This window comes from Mangifera indica, chromosome 19 (assembly GCF_011075055.1).
Source record: "Mangifera indica cultivar Alphonso chromosome 19, CATAS_Mindica_2.1, whole genome shotgun sequence".
Lineage (NCBI taxonomy): Eukaryota > Viridiplantae > Streptophyta > Magnoliopsida > Sapindales > Anacardiaceae > Mangifera > Mangifera indica.
The window spans coordinates 9,815,169-9,830,625 of record NC_058155.1 but is presented as its reverse complement, the minus strand read 5'-3'; the positions used below and the strand labels follow the sequence as shown (position 1 = coordinate 9,830,625).

The following is a 15,457-nucleotide window of genomic DNA, read 5'->3' as shown; positions in this document are numbered from 1 at the left end:
AAACTCATATTACACAAAACCAATTAGTTTGTGTTAAAGTTTAATTTACACACACATTTATATACCACTTTCTTATGTTCTATTTATTAAATGTGAGATTTTTTATCTTTATTTTTATTTGAGTCTCCAACACCTCTGTTTAAGTGCAAGCACTTAGGTTGTTAGAGTTGTATTTTGGCTCAATCGATTTTTAGTTGGGTGTATTGTCACTTGTATTCAGAAACACTTAGACTATTAAACCTGCTGTTTAACTCGTACTCTGATACCATATCGAAAATTATATTAGATTTATAAGTGTGAAAATTGAAACTCATATTACACAGAATCAATTGATATGTGTTAAAATCTAATCTACACACACACTTATATACCACTCTCTTATATTTTATTTATTAAATATGAAACTCTTTTTCTTTCTTTTTATTTGAATATTTAACAAACTTGAACACCATTAAAACAAACTTAAATTTGACACTATTTTAACTCGGCTCAAATCTGATAAAATTTATAACCATTAAGTTGATCTTAAATGTCATACGGCTATAATTCAGCGTTGGCAAAATTTTCAAACTTACAGATGACTCCCTTATTGTGTATTAATTTTGCATAAATCACAAAAGAATATTACCAGGCAAGTAGGACTAAAATCAAGTTTTCAACATGGGCATACAAACTAACGACACCAACCCAATATAGCATACAAAAAATATAAAAGGCAATTCAGATATATGGTCCATGATCCCAATCAACTCCTGTAAACCTATTACATTTCAGTTCAATATCTGGATATGCCTATCCATCTCCAGCTTAATCTACTCGAATAATTTTTTCCCATCAATTTAACCCAGGAACGACACATGAAGACTCTATCTGGCTCATAATGGGATTATTTACTGGTGGAGACACTTGCTCAACTCTAGTTGTCTCATTCAACTCCTTGGCCAAAGCATTTGAATCACCATAAGGTACAAATGGTACAAAGGTTATAGCTTCACCACTGTTTTGGTTAGAATTCTCCTTCGCCAAAGCAGGTGTATCTACATAAGACATCACCCCACTCAGACCCTCCGAACCACTTTGGTTAGAATTTACAACTGATGAATATAGAGTTGCCTCATGAACACTTTGGTTACATTTTAGAGCTGTTGAATGCCCATTTTGAGTGGAAGGATCTTTCACAGCAAGTGTTTTTCCCTCAGTTGCTTCAACGTCCAATCTCCCTCCTTGGAAATTCCTTGCTGCTTCTATAGACATAGTTTCGGAAACCACAACTTGAATTCCTGATGCATTAGTTTGACCCATTTGTGATCCATCCAAATTAGCAGCCACATTAAGAACCATGTTGTTGGTACCATGAACTTGGACTCGACTTGCTTTGTCTCTGGAAGGCTTTTTCAATGTTTTTTTTTTGAATCGAGCTTTCTTTGGCTTTGGAACATTTAAAGTCTTGTCCACTTGAGGTCTATCAGCTGACTCTGATCCCCTCTTTCGGCAAGGAATTACGGTTAACTGAGAATTGCCAATTGGTTTGCCAGATAACTCAGAGGCACTTGATTGACTGGCTAATAATACAGTTCTAGCAGCTTTGATCTCTGCTTCCTTCTTTGTTCTTGCAGTAGCACCAATATATTGAATGCCTCCAACTTCAACAGTACATGAAAATTGAGGCACTTGTCCTGGTGCTTCATCCTTTCGGCACTGATACATTGGAATAGCATAATTCATCTTCTGAGCATATTCCTGAAGTAGATTTTTGCATAAACCTGTTTCATGCTGAACCAACACCCAATCAAGTAGGTTGCCAGTGACTTAGATAAAAAGAAACACTACTGGCTTTCTTAAGAAACAGAAGGAAATAGAAGGTGTTGATAAACACTAAATGATAGCTATTGTATATGATTTTAACAAAGTTAACCATCTAATATCTCAGACAACTAAGCATAATTTGCCACTAAATTTCAAACTGATGGCATTAGACCATACAGAAATATGGCATAAATATCTAGAATGCAGGCACAAGCTGTTATGGCTCAAGGTTTTGTGTACATACAAGATCAAAAGTGAATTATGAACATAAAGACTTTTCAATTTGAATGGCATCAATAATATTCCAGCTGTTTATTTGATTCCGCATACTGGATATATAGACTTACAACAGGCTGAGAGATGGAAGGATTCACTTGACCAAGTTCTGCTAATTCCAAAAGCGCAACCTCAGCAGCTGACTGTTCTGCTGCCTTACGATTAAAAAAACCAGGCAAAGACTCGTATCTGACATAATTCACTACTACAACAGATCTGAATGAAGGCTCATGAGATGGGCCATCCTTGGTAGTCTCATAAACAGGCGTAGGAAGTCCCATTTTTTGAGCATATTCCTGTAATCTGCTCTTGAATAAATAACAATTCGAAAGAGCTGCCATACAATACAAAATAAGTTAACATCAGTCACTAATAATAACATTCTCAATCAGTTTCACGTAAATTACAGAATGCAATACTTTTAGCCAGAAACAATTCAACCAACTGGTTTACGAAATGAGATAAAATCTTCTATTAAGAAGAAAAATCATTTCAACATATAAAATCAAAACAAAATAATATCATCAAAATATACAGGTTTGGAAATGCGCAAAAGAAGGATCTCCATGAACTTCCAGAAAAGCTGAACATAAATATATATAAATCTCTATAAATCTCGAAATGCACAATGCCAAAAACACAAAAAGAGCTTCTAGATAACTAAATATCAAACAAATTGCTAATTTTGTACAAAATAATCTATCATAAATCCTCCAAAAAAAAAAATTCTACAAGGAAAATTTTAAAAAAATATATATATAAGTTTCCTTGAAGGCTCATCGAAATTACATTACATAATTTTTTAGTAATACGAAAGACGCACCTGAGAAACCTTCGTTCGTAGGCATGGTTCCTCCCTGCTTGTGGATGGATTGATCAAGGAAGGTAGAAATTGTTTGGCATTTGATGAAACTACTAGCAGGAGAAACTAAGACGAAGCGGCGTCGTTAGGGTGAGTGATAGCAGTACAGAGGCGAATCTGCTAAAACACGAGATAGGTTCCGCGTTAACCTTATGTCTTTATCAATGATTGTACTTTCCGAGAACTCGCTTGTATGGAAGTTAATAGACGACAGTGATCACAGCCGTAGGAGTGGGATCAGTGTTTAGATGAAGATATTAAAGGTTAATCAAACGGTAAGTCTGTGGAGGCCGGCTTTGGAATTTGGCTGATGTGGCTGGAAAGGCCGATGTTCATTTAATGTCGGGGCTCCGTGTTATTTCGAGGATTTGAGCTGATCACAGCATTTACCAAAATGCCACCGTAAAAGTCAAAAGGGTGCGTTGCCCTCCTTCGCTCTCGCTCTCTCCCTCTCCCTCTCCCTCAGACGGAATTCGGTGGCACAATCGTTAAACTGAATCAATATTTGACATTTCAAGCATATCTGTCCAAACAAAACTGCTTGGTTGAGTAGTGGCCAAGTGCATAAATCAACTCCATTTTCTTTGATTTCCGTTGCAATATATCAAATCTCAAATTTACAGATTACATTCCCTTCAAAAGTGCAGTTTCAAAACTTGAAGTATAATGGCTTGGCAAAAACAGTTGTATGTCATTTAGAAACAATCAAAATTACTCTTCTGCAGATTCCTGCTTGATGTCCACACATATACATGGCCTCCACCTGTGGCTCCTGCCAGCATCCCAACTTCATAAGGGTGTGCATGAAATCTGCAAGGAATTGCACTCATATGTGGGCTCTGTAAAGTCATTATAGTTCTTCTTTTAGCTGGACAAATTACATGTACTCCTCCTTTCATATTGCCAAAGAAGACGTATGAGTCCCCCCACCCCCATGACGGCCTGCTCCAACACAAAGAAGCAAGTTGAGTTGAAAATATACTCGGTTTTCATGCACAACTGCAATTTCTGTACATTTATTGAGAAATAAGCAAGAAAATATCCGAACATAGGCCTGTTGTATATGGTTTTCCAATGACAACTTTTTCGACCCAAAAAGCTCTAATGAATTGATTATAAATCATCAACCAGATAATTTAAAAAGAAAAACCCAAGTTGGCATTTTAGCAAAAAGGAATACCTGAAAGATGGTAACCATTTGCCTGTCTGATTATTTTGGTGTATCGAAACCTTTCTCACAGTTGACTCCACTCCTTATGCTAACTGTATCATCAAAACTACAGAAAAAAACTTCAAATTAGTAATTGTACAATAAAGTTAAAACGGAGGGAACATATAAAGTAACAAACCATGTTGCAAGGGAGCTTCCAGAAGGTGAGAAGTATGCAGCATGCACAGCCCTCTTCTGACTTACTATCTTCAAAGGTTTGGGTTTGTGTGAATTCGTACTTCTCAAGTCCCAAAGACAGGCACTCCAATCTGAGGAGCTAGTTGCCATGATGCTATGGTTTTGTGAGTTAAAATCAATAATGTTGATCATCGCTTCATGAAGGTGACATTCAGTTGCCGAATTTTTAGTTCTAACATCCCATATATTCAGTCCCCTTTGACCTTCACTGAAATATAAGGTGCTTGCGTTGTTTGGTTTTGTGAAAGAAAATATATGGCGTACTCGCTGGAGTGAATCAAATCAAATACCTCGCTTTCAGCATTCATCAACCGGATGTAACCATCATGGCAGCTGGTAAAGATCTGAAATTAAAATCAAAACACATGGATCAGTAACATCTCATAGAGGCCAAGACACCTTAAATAATATAGGAATAGCACAGAAGATTACAAATATGCGAAAGACAGAAGAGGATTATATAGCAAACTGGAAACTGCAAAGATAATTTCTGGGACTACAAATGTTTCAGACAAGTACCTTAGAGGAGCAAGATTGTTGAGCTACAATTCCTGATATAGGATCAGTATGAGGGCGGTACTAATAGATCCGATCTTCTTCTTCTTCTTGCATGGGATTTAAATTCCAAAATCCAACATTCCCACACTTGTTGCCAGCCATATCTATGCCCATGTCATTAGAAGGAAAAAAATTCACTGTCAGTATCTTTCCAGACATAAGTCGTGGTACATTATTTGGCTTCGAAGTCAATGATCCCAAATCAACATTACTCCCAAGTTCACTATTCTCTGTCTTAACCACACTCTTTATTACATCAGAAGAACAAGTTGCCATGCTTTCCACTCAAATCTTCATCTTCACGAGCCTTATACCAATCGAAATCTTTAACTAAAGAACCTGAATCAATTAAACCACCATTGTGTTGCTTAGCAACACTCAAAATGGCATCAATAAGTGATCTATCAGAAGCAGACTCACTTCTATCAGCATAAGCATCTTTGAAACTAAGAGGACCACTCATATCAGGACAATAAGACACCACATCAGAATCAACAAAATCATCAGTTAAACCCTTAGAATCTGGAGGCAACCCTTGAGTTCTTAGAGATCGCCTGGTCTAGGATTTGAGCTTCTTCTGTGGACTGACTTTACATGACTTTGTCTCAATTCTGACATAGCAAAACAAATTGAAAGCTTATTTCACAATAGAACTATATCTTCAAACCAGACATCAAATTTTGTAATATTTCCAAGCCCATTTGCATCATTCTATGTTATAATTCATGTAATAAATTTTAAATATTTGTGACTAACCAGTCAATATTATCTTATTATTAGCTTCATTCACTCTCAATAACCTTTAAATTTTAGCATATCTATTTCTTAAACGCATATATAGATAGAGAGAAAAATTAAATAAGGAGACGTACTTTGGCCGCTTTACAGCAGCGGAGAGGTTAGAGGCCCTCGAGAGTATCTTAAGAGATGCCAAAACCTCGTCATTTCGTCTAATGTTTTGAAGTCGTTTTCGCTCGTATTCAGTCAGTTGTTCAGATGCCATTTGAACTCAGAGTCGAGCCTCAGAGTGTCTGTGGGTTTTGATGGACGAAGTCTTGTTGTATTTATCAGTCGTGGCGGTGGGATTTTATATGGTTCGTTGTTCAGGTTGGCGGGAAAATTTTGAAGTAGCCACGTGGCTTGATTATGGCCGTTAATATGATGAAGTTTTGATCTTACAAGAATTTAGAGAAAGGAATATATATATTATTTGTTTAAAGGTGTTTACACTGAGAAAAAAGTTGCCCCAATTGCAGGGCAATGGCTCGGTCTCAATCTGAACAAACTGAATTCAAATGTGGTTAACTCAAACTTTGTTTTGTTGTGATCAAGCTCGAACCGAAATTAATACCAAACAATTTTTATACATTAATAGTGTTATTATAAAAATAAATCGATTGAATAATAAAATATTAGAGTCCCTGGGGGCCTCCCACAATCTTCCATCACTTTAATTTTTGTTTTCTCCCATTTGAATGACATTCTATTTCTAAAACTAACCGAAACACAAATATCATCCCAAGTGATTTCCTCCTTATTTCTTTAAAAAATAATTTCAAAAACTAATTTCAACAACAATTTATAATTAGCCACAATATCAAATCAAATTATATCGTTTTGATTTATATTAGTCAAAATGATATTATTTCGACAATTTTAAGTCAAACTCCCCTAGCTCATGAGACTGACAAACCAAACATCTCCAAGTTTGAGCTCAACTGTATTACACCCTTTAAGCTCAAACTTATTTAAAAGGAACCGTTTCGAATTTGATTAAAACTAACTTTTGATATTTTCAGCAACTAATGACTATTTTCAACAAAAAGAGGCCAGATTATGACACCAAACTCATCAAAGGGAGCCCAAGTAAGTAAGAGATTGTATTATTAGGTATAAATTATATTGAATTGGCTTGTTTTGTGAATTGAAATCCAAACAGATTTGAATTATGGGTATTAGTGATCTATAAGAAATTTCTGAATGAAATATGGATCTAAAGAAGCTTGTTTAGAAGTGATTAATATTTGATAATGTTTGGATCATGATTTTATGATCAACTTAGTAGACCAATGCATAAGCAATTTTGATTTGTTGTTTTTGTGAATGTTTTAAACATATTTGGTGTTATAAATGTAATAGAATCCATAAAACCTTGATTGATGTTGAATTAGTGTGAAAATCCGGTAAAGTCAATCAAGAATTATCACTTCAGATGTGTATATACGATTGTCCCTAGAATAGGAATAGTCGCGTATTGATATAGATTAGAGTTTCATATCTTAGTGAACAATCGCACAGAAAATGTATATAACCGTTCATCAATTAAGGTATAAACGTTGATACACAGAGAATTGTCGTATAAAAAAATGTGTAATCATTTATGATATATAAGTAAAATATAATTATTGTTTATGCATAAAAGTGCACAAGGTGAAAAAAAAAAGAAAACAAAAATACTAGTAAAATTGTCTATCCAATTTACTAAGCAAAATAGTTTGAATAATGTCCACTTCAATTTTGTTGCCGCTTCACCTCCTCCTCTCCAGTTTCATCATTGGCATCTCTGTCCCCCCTTTGTATGTTTTCCAACTACCATTAAATGGTAAATGAAAAGAAATGAAAAAATAGGATCAAAAAAGGAAAATATAAAGTAATTATGGTAAAAATATATTTTATTTATATTATTAGAGATAAAAACAAAATTATCATTACTATATATTGGACAAAACAAATTGATGAAGTAAGTTCGAACTGTCAAAACAAATATTTGTGTGGAAAAATAAACTTTTCAAACATAAGCATGACAAATTCATTTCGTAAAAGTTCAGGTGGGATATAATCATTTAGCCTAAGAAATTTAGACTTAACCTTAGAAACTGTTCTATCTCCGATATACTAGTTTAATAGCATCATCAATAACACTTAAGAAGCAGTCGAGGCTGTCCCTGATCCGTCCATTTTCTCTGTTGCAATTTTGATTTCTATAGATGTCAACTAACTCTTTTCAGTGGTTTCATTCAAGATCTTAGATTTGTGAATTAGATTTATGCACTTGGCCACGAGACAACCAAACAAAAACGGTTAACTTAAGTTAATCAATCTGCCATGCCAATACTGTTTTGAGAAAACACAATCTAAGGAGCTTCACATTAAACTTTCTGCGTAAAGTACCTGTAATATGTTTGTTTTTTCTTCTTTCAAAAGTCTTCTGTCTGACTCTTTAACGGCACAACTTGGTGCAGAAGCCATTCCCATGAACTGGTTTCTGCTCACAAGAGAGCTCGTCCTTGAAGGTGTGGACGAGTTGCTCGGCCAAGATTGGTGGGTCATCAATAAGAGCATCAATGAAAACACTGACCACCCTCCTCTCTTGCCTTGTTGCTTTAAGGCTAAACCAAGTGAGAAACTTTACTCTGAAATATTCATTAATATGCCCTTCTTGCTCTAACAATTTCACTACCCTAACTGAATATTCGTAGTCACTCTCTTCCGTCCTCCTTTCACAACCCAAGCCTGGTACTTTCCGCATTCCATCATATATACAAGGTGTGGATGGAGAAAATGGTTTGGTGATCAATAGAGGAGGCAGCCCGTCATCTTTGTTCTTCTTGATTTTGGCCAGTGAAGGTGGACGTTTTACAGCTAATGTAGTATTGCAAGAACTAATTGATTCCACTTGGGGATGGATCTGAGTTATTGTAGCATTTTCTTCCTTTCTATATTCTTTTAACTTTGCAACAAAGCTTCCACTTAATGCAGGTGTGATCCATTTAGCTTCCCAATCACCAAAAATTCCTGTGCTTTTGAACAGAGAAACCTTGCAGATATATTCAGTAGACGGATCAAGATCTGTCAGCGAGAATCTCTTCTCTGGCTTGAGTACAATGAAAGTAGGGTGTTCTGGATAATCCTTCGTGTTTGACTTACGATGCCACAGCCTGCAGCCTGCAAAGTCTTTTATCAGGTGATCCTTGTATTCCAGTACAATGATGACGGAGGTTGCAGAGTATTCTTCAAACCGGATCATGCATCCTTCCAAAAGAAAAATAAAAACGATAAGCAAATAAGACTGAATCTCTCTATTCTCCCACAACTATATTTGTGCCACCATGAGATGTAGACACTTCATAGAGTAAACTTCAAATAATAAAACAAGTTAAGAAAATTACGCATTGGCTCCATCTTTTCTATGTGAGGAGGGTGAGGGTCAGTAAGAATCAAGGAATCAAAAGCATCCACTGCAGAAGCACACAATTTCTGAACCTCAACACCACATGAGAGCCTGTTGACAATACCGCGGGCCATCTTTGTACATAACAGTTCAGGAGGTCCCACTTCATTTTTCAGGGTCTGTAAGGCAGTCTCCACTGTTTTCAGCAATTTTTGGTATTTCTCAGTTCCTAAAAGAATCTTGTGACTCAAAGAGATTCGTAGGCACAGAACATCCACTCTTCTGGTCTCTTTGGCAATCAGCATTTGCTTTCTCCAGGTTCTGTGAAAAACAAACCACTTGGTTAGCAAGTTCTTTCCCTTTTCTTTCTATACTATACAAGTTAGATTTACATAGTTTTCTAATTTCTTAAAATGGAAAAATGTTATGATCAGTCTAACAGCATTAAATTATTCTGTATCTAAGTTGAGCTCAGTTGGGCCACATCTTAAGATTAGGTTGATACTCAGATAAAACCAAGATATGTGATTTTATGACATAGAAACTTTATATAAATTAAGGCAATTGCCTATATGTTAGCTTATAGTAAGGCTAATAAACCAGTTCCTTGAGTCTAAGATAGCCTAAGAATGAAAGCCTAAAATGGAAGGGACACTTTTAAGTTTTTATCAAGGTGAGGAACATGCACATGTATATAACAGCTTTTCCATATGTGTTGAGGCAGGTAAATCTTAAATTACAAGACACAAACAACCACCATGACTCCTGAATGCAAATCCTTGCTTGCATGCACATACAGACAATTTTCCCTACAAAGATATCTTTCAGTCTTTAAAAAAAAAACATGTACATACATTGCTTTCACACTATTCCCCCATGACTATCCAAAGACACTGCAAACTACCACTGGAACAATAATTTTAACTCTACAAGCAGCAGTCTCTGCATGTGGTGTGTGTGGGCATGCATGTACTTGTGCCAGTGGTTCTACACACAACTAATTTCCAAAAACAATTTGTGCTGTTTAGCTTTGGCTTATAATGATCAGCTGTACACCATCAAATATTTATATAGCATATATGTAGGTGAAGAATGATAAAATGACACTGCTCTTGATTGCTGAAGAAAGCTATTTACCTCAGTAAACCATTAACTTGCCCACAAGAAACACAGTAGAAACTTCCATCCAACTTCGTGGGACAACCAATCTTAATGCCTGCTCTTTCATCCTCCAAAGCACATTCCAAATGGCATGACATTCCACATGAGTTGTTATCATTACAAGAATTGGAGCCACAGGTCAACCACAAGCTAGGATCCTTGTTATCATCATACTGATGACAAATACAACAAGAGCATCTTTGGCAGAACACATCATTCAAACTCAATGCTGCTCTGCAGGCAACATTCTGACATACTTTATTTTTAACATTTTTTGCTTTACCATTCTCAAGAGAAACCTGGTTTAGGTTGTTTAATTGTTTAGTCAATGATATTTCCTCCCGTTTCCTCTTAAAACCAGCTTCAGTTTTGATGCAAGAGGTAGAAATGTTATCTGTGTTATTCCTCAGGGACTTCTGAGAAACTAACTTCAGAAGGTGCTCTATCATTCGAAATTTAGTATAGCCACTGTACTTTCTTTCCTTACCCATCTCTGCACAGATGATTTCAAGAAGCTCTCTGCGGCTAAATGAACTAAGAATATCTGTGGCATTTTTGGACCATTGGGCAATCTCATATACCAGTTCTCTTTTCTCTCCCAAGGTAAGTCGGTTGCATTTCTCTGGATCGAGTACAAATCCTGAAAACAACAAACCAATATATTAATTGCCAAATTTTGTACTCTAGACACCAATGAGCTCAGATAGTAAGGTCAAAGTTCACCGGAAAAAAGTTTGTTCAACAGAGTCCTTGTAGGAAAAACATGCTAAGTTCAAAAAACTTTTGAACGGCAAACTTCAATTAGTAGCTGATGGCATACAAGCAAAACAACAAGGTGGAAACAAGAAATGAAGGGACTTGTACTAAACAAATGAAGAGATAAACTTATTAATGATTTACATATTTCTTCGTATTAAAACACGAATCGGGCACTAGCAAAATATTTTAGCAAAACAAAAGGTTCACTGCAAAAACTCATTTCAATGCATACAGATCTTATGAAGCATTAGCATTTCATAAAGATTAGCAGAGACTACTGAGCTGACAATTGGGACTAGTGATCCCCAAATAAAGATAATTGAATCCATGATGACATGTATCATCGTTACAATGAAATCTTCACAACACAAAACCGATCAAATTGCCATCACAATGTTGCCAGTTGTACTCTAGTAATTTATAAAAGATTTTTCCCCAGCCCTTTTTGCAACTGCTGAGACGTATGACCAAAATGAAAGAAATCAGCAGCGAAAAATAACTAGTCGGCAAAAATCCAAAATTCGCAGAAGAATATATCTCCAGTTATGTGACCTTCATAGTCATGCCATTGGTCCCCCTTCAACATTCTCACCTCCAAAGCACCCAATAGTCAATTCACGATCACCAAAAACTCTGCTTTACTAGTCATGGTGAGCCCCAGCGACACATAAATTCATATACATATACACATCATGAGAAATCACGAATAACGTCGCGGTAGTTAATGTAGATGAAAGATTTGATAAGAAAAAGAGGGGTGCAAACTCTCAATAATACCCAAGACCAAGAGTAACAATTATACCCTAACGGGTTTCACCACCAAACCATGCAGAACCCAAAACCAAACAAAAAAACTTTATACTTTCTACATTGTATATCCATAAAAAAAATCACTATCCAACATGTATGGACACTTCTAGCCTTTTAAACTACAAAGCCGAAATACCCATAATGGAAAAAAAATGAACAACCAAACAAAAAAAAAAAGCTTTAAAAAGGGACTAGATACAGAAAAGCAAACCCAGGTGTAAAAAGGCTTAATATGACATACATTGTCCATAACAACACTAAAAGTACAAAAACAGCACTATTAATGGCAAAAAAGAGTTATTTAAAAACTGAACCCAGCAACCCAGATCAAAAGAAAGATAACACAAACCGGAGAACATTGAGTCCCTTCGCGAGCACCTCTCCTCCGCTTGGCTCATGGTTGACTAACCAAAAACAGAACAAAAACAACACTTTTTCTTCAAGTTATACTAGTGAAGAGAGAAGAACACGATGAAATAAAAGAAAAAAAGAAGTTCATTAAACAGAACACTAGACGAGAGAGAGGAAAAAAGTGCGCAATACAGAAATAATGCGAAATAATATAATATGTTGCCATAAATAAGAGACCTGGTATGGGCAAGTTTATGGCCCACGCGCTCCGTAACGCATTTGTGAGGCAGTCAAGAATTTCGGTTTTCTGTTTTTCATCACCCTTTCCGTACTCTATACAGTGAAAAGCCGTGAGTGAGTGAGACAGTTTTTTGCTACGGTTAAAGCAATTCGGTGCGTGCACCCTCAACTTCTCTCTTCCTGCTCTTTCCATCATGATCGTCCGATTGAATGTAGCTTAGTTTCTATTATTTATTTGATTATAATTAGTGAATACATTTCTTTTAAAGTTGAAAAAGATTTAGTGAAAATGGAATTATCATGCAATACGTAGTCGTATCGGGATGCAAGTGCAGAAGATAAGGATTAGCGAAAAGAGATTAATTGAGTTTTATCTCAAATTAATCATATCACTTTAATTCAATAAGGGTTAGACTCAATACAGTGATTTGAAGATTTCAGTTGCCGCCTATTCCCGATCCAATTTTTTAATATTTACAGTTACATGAATAATTTCGTTTTGGTGTTTCCATGCCATGCAATTTTTTTTTTTTGGGCCAAAAGATTTATCCCACTCTAGGTACAGTAATATCTCAACTTTTACCCTTCAATTTTTAAAAACTAAAATATTGACCCGATTTTACTCTTAATCCTAACTAAAAAATTTAACAAATTTTAATTCATGAGTAGGTATTTAAGTTTTTGAAAGTTTGAGGATAAGAGTTTGAGATTTCAGTATACCTCATGTGGGAATAAGTCTATTGGCCCTTTTTTTTTTCAAAGGATTTGCCACTTGCAGTTTACATTGGAGTGGGGCTCCTTCTAACAGTAATATTATTTATATAATTTTTACATATAATTTTATATATAAATAATAACATATCTGAATAATTAAAAATTAAAAATAAAATAATATTTAATTATATAATAACATATTATTATTTATGAGTAAAATTATGTACAAAAAATTGTACACACAATCTTATTATTCTTCTAATGGGAGAAGGAAGATAAACAAAATATCAGAAGTTTACATTAAAGCTGTAAACAAGAAAGTGCAAATTGGATGGAATGAAGGTGTGACGAAAGATGCAACATTTTGTTTACAAAATTGAAGTAACCAATTATAATAAAATTATATATACCCATTTTTAATACATAAATAAGTACATATTTAATACAAGTTATTAAGTGATTTGATGGTTTCAAATTAAAGATAAAATAACATCAAACTATACGAGGATACTTATAAGTGTATATTAATTTTTATACTCAAAATATATACATATAATATTATCCAACCAATTATAGTGACGGCTGGTGACTAAGCGTAATTGTGAAAACTTTTGTGAACAATGGATTTAATAATTGGAAAGGTAAAAAAAAAATATTTTGGAAATTATTCTAATATTCATTTAATATCATACTGAAAGTGTTGATTTGAATAACTAAAAGTAACCCATTGATGTAAATCTTGATTGTGCAAGGAAAAAACTAAATCGGGGTATTTACATTTGGTTGAATCTACCAATTGATTGCGTTAAGTTTCTTTTGCAGTGAGGATTAACGTTTTATGGTCTTGATGAGTCAATTGAATATAAAAATCAAGAAAATTGTGTTTGAAAATACCCTTAAAAACCATAAAATGATAGTCCAAAATCGAAGGGGAATATCTATTTACATAATTGCTAAGAGTTTGTTAACAATTGGTTTGATGGTTACAGGCACACGTATATATAAAATATCTTAAAAATTGTCGCTTATGGTAGTTGACATCAAAACCAAAAAAGACACAAGTATTTGCTACTTCCAATATACGCAACATAGGAGAATGCAAGAGCGTTCCTCATCGTGGAATCCAGAACAAAGGCATATTAGAGACAAATCATGTTGCTATGCAAACAAGGCACACTGGAGGGGAGGCAAAAATAAGATACGAGATTTTTAGTGTAATTTAGTATAAAAATCGAAATATTTTCGTTCACAAAATGGCTATTAGTTCTTATAGAGGATGAATACAATAACTCTATGTACTTGCGTAATTATAAAATTAAATATCTCTCTTCCTCTCTTGTTACGATCGTCTTCTCAAATAAAGATGACAGCTTCATCTTTGTCTAAGAAGATGAAGAGTTTTGTTTTTTCTGACGAAGTTCTTTGTCTTTCACCGTTTTTTTGACATCGATCTGACGTCCAAATAAGCGGAGAGAGACCACCGAACAGAGAGGATACTTTAGGAGAGAAAGACCATCGACAATGGAGCCAGAGACAATGTCAGAGATTTCAAAACGAAATCCTAGAGTGACACTGTTATTTTTTAAAACTTAAGTTGGGAAACACTTTTAGTTTTTAAAATTTAAGAGGACAACAAGAGATTATATATTAGTTTATTTTTAATATTATAGATAAAATGACGATTTTACTTTTACTATCGTTAATTTTAACTGTTCATGAATAGATATTTGAGATTATTAAAGTTAATGAGGAGAAACTTGGGAATGCAACCTACCTTGGGTGGGAAATAGTCCTTTGGCCAAAAAAAAAATCCCATCAGTAATTATACTTAAAAGTTAAATGATCAATCCAGATATTTATAAAATGTTTGCTTAAGGGATAATATTACAAATTTAAAATAACAAATGAATTTCTGGAATACAGAGGACAGTTAAACTGTTGTGTCATGTATTAATGTTGTTTGGTATGATTCTCGATCAGTCATTGACCAACTGCTTGATCTGTCATCGTCTCGTATAGTATGTGTATGTCTTATAGTATGTGGATATACGTACACATACTACACGTGGCACTCTTTTAAATTACTAATGGCTGAACATTTCCCATCCAAACTTTGCTAAAATGATTTTCACCTTTAAATTTAAAAATCATCAATCAATTTTATTAGTATACAAATGTAATTAAAAAGGGTTTAAAAAAAGTTATTTTTGTCTATAATTCTAATATGTCATAATATTTATTAAATATAAAAAAAGTTATAATTATAATCTCTCTTTCCTCTCTTTATTTTTCCTTTTTTATCTTACTTGCTTCTTTCATTATCTTTTTCCACCTCCAATCG

General features: G+C 34.5%; 2 protein-coding genes and 1 pseudogene across 3 annotated transcripts; all 3 read right to left on the bottom strand.

Moving 5' to 3' along the window:
* Positions 1-624: 624 nt before the first annotated feature.
* Positions 625-3,177, bottom strand: LOC123202679 (double-stranded RNA-binding protein 1-like). The gene is made up of 3 exons (XM_044618697.1): positions 2,906-3,177; positions 2,154-2,416; positions 625-1,773 (listed from the first exon to the last, which is right to left on the bottom strand). The coding sequence occupies exons 1-3, from the start codon at positions 2,928-2,930 to the stop codon at positions 835-837; spliced, it is 1,227 nt and encodes a 408-aa protein (XP_044474632.1). The 5' UTR covers positions 2,931-3,177; the 3' UTR covers positions 625-834.
* Positions 3,178-3,496: 319 nt separating this feature from the next.
* On the bottom strand, positions 3,497-5,913 carry LOC123202681 (annotated as a pseudogene).
* Positions 5,914-7,370: 1,457 nt separating this feature from the next.
* LOC123203095 (VIN3-like protein 2) lies at positions 7,371-12,338 on the bottom strand. 2 transcript variants are annotated; one of them, XM_044619272.1, is made up of 5 exons: positions 12,161-12,338; positions 10,219-10,882; positions 9,080-9,402; positions 8,082-8,942; positions 7,371-7,499 (listed from the first exon to the last, which is right to left on the bottom strand). In XM_044619272.1, the coding sequence occupies exons 1-4, from the start codon at positions 12,207-12,209 to the stop codon at positions 8,131-8,133; spliced, it is 1,848 nt and encodes a 615-aa protein (XP_044475207.1). In that variant the 5' UTR covers positions 12,210-12,338; the 3' UTR covers positions 7,371-7,499; positions 8,082-8,130. The 2 variants fall into 2 exon arrangements, with proteins under 2 accessions (XP_044475207.1, XP_044475206.1); XM_044619271.1 differs by lacking the exon at positions 7,371-7,499 and having other exon boundaries at positions 7,922-8,942.
* Positions 12,339-15,457: the final 3,119 nt, after the last annotated feature.

Coding starts and splice junctions, on each gene's coding strand:
- LOC123202679 (XM_044618697.1), bottom strand. CDS start 2,930: ATGCCTACGAACGAAGGTTTCTCAG. Junction 2,417..2,905: donor TACGAACGAAGGTTTCTCAG/GTGCGTCTTTCG, acceptor ATTGTATGGCAG/CTCTTTCGAATTGTTATTTA. Junction 1,774..2,153: donor CTTCCATCTCTCAGCCTGTT/GTAAGTCTATAT, acceptor GTGTTGGTTCAG/CATGAAACAGGTTTATGCAA.
- LOC123203095 (XM_044619272.1), bottom strand. CDS start 12,209: ATGAGCCAAGCGGAGGAGAGGTGCTCGCGAAGGGACTCAATGTTCTCC. Junction 10,883..12,160: donor AAGGGACTCAATGTTCTCCG/GTTTGTGTTATC, acceptor TGTTGTTTTCAG/GATTTGTACTCGATCCAGAG. Junction 8,943..9,079: donor AGAAAAGATGGAGCCAATGC/GTAATTTTCTTA, acceptor TTCTTTTGGAAG/GATGCATGATCCGGTTTGAA.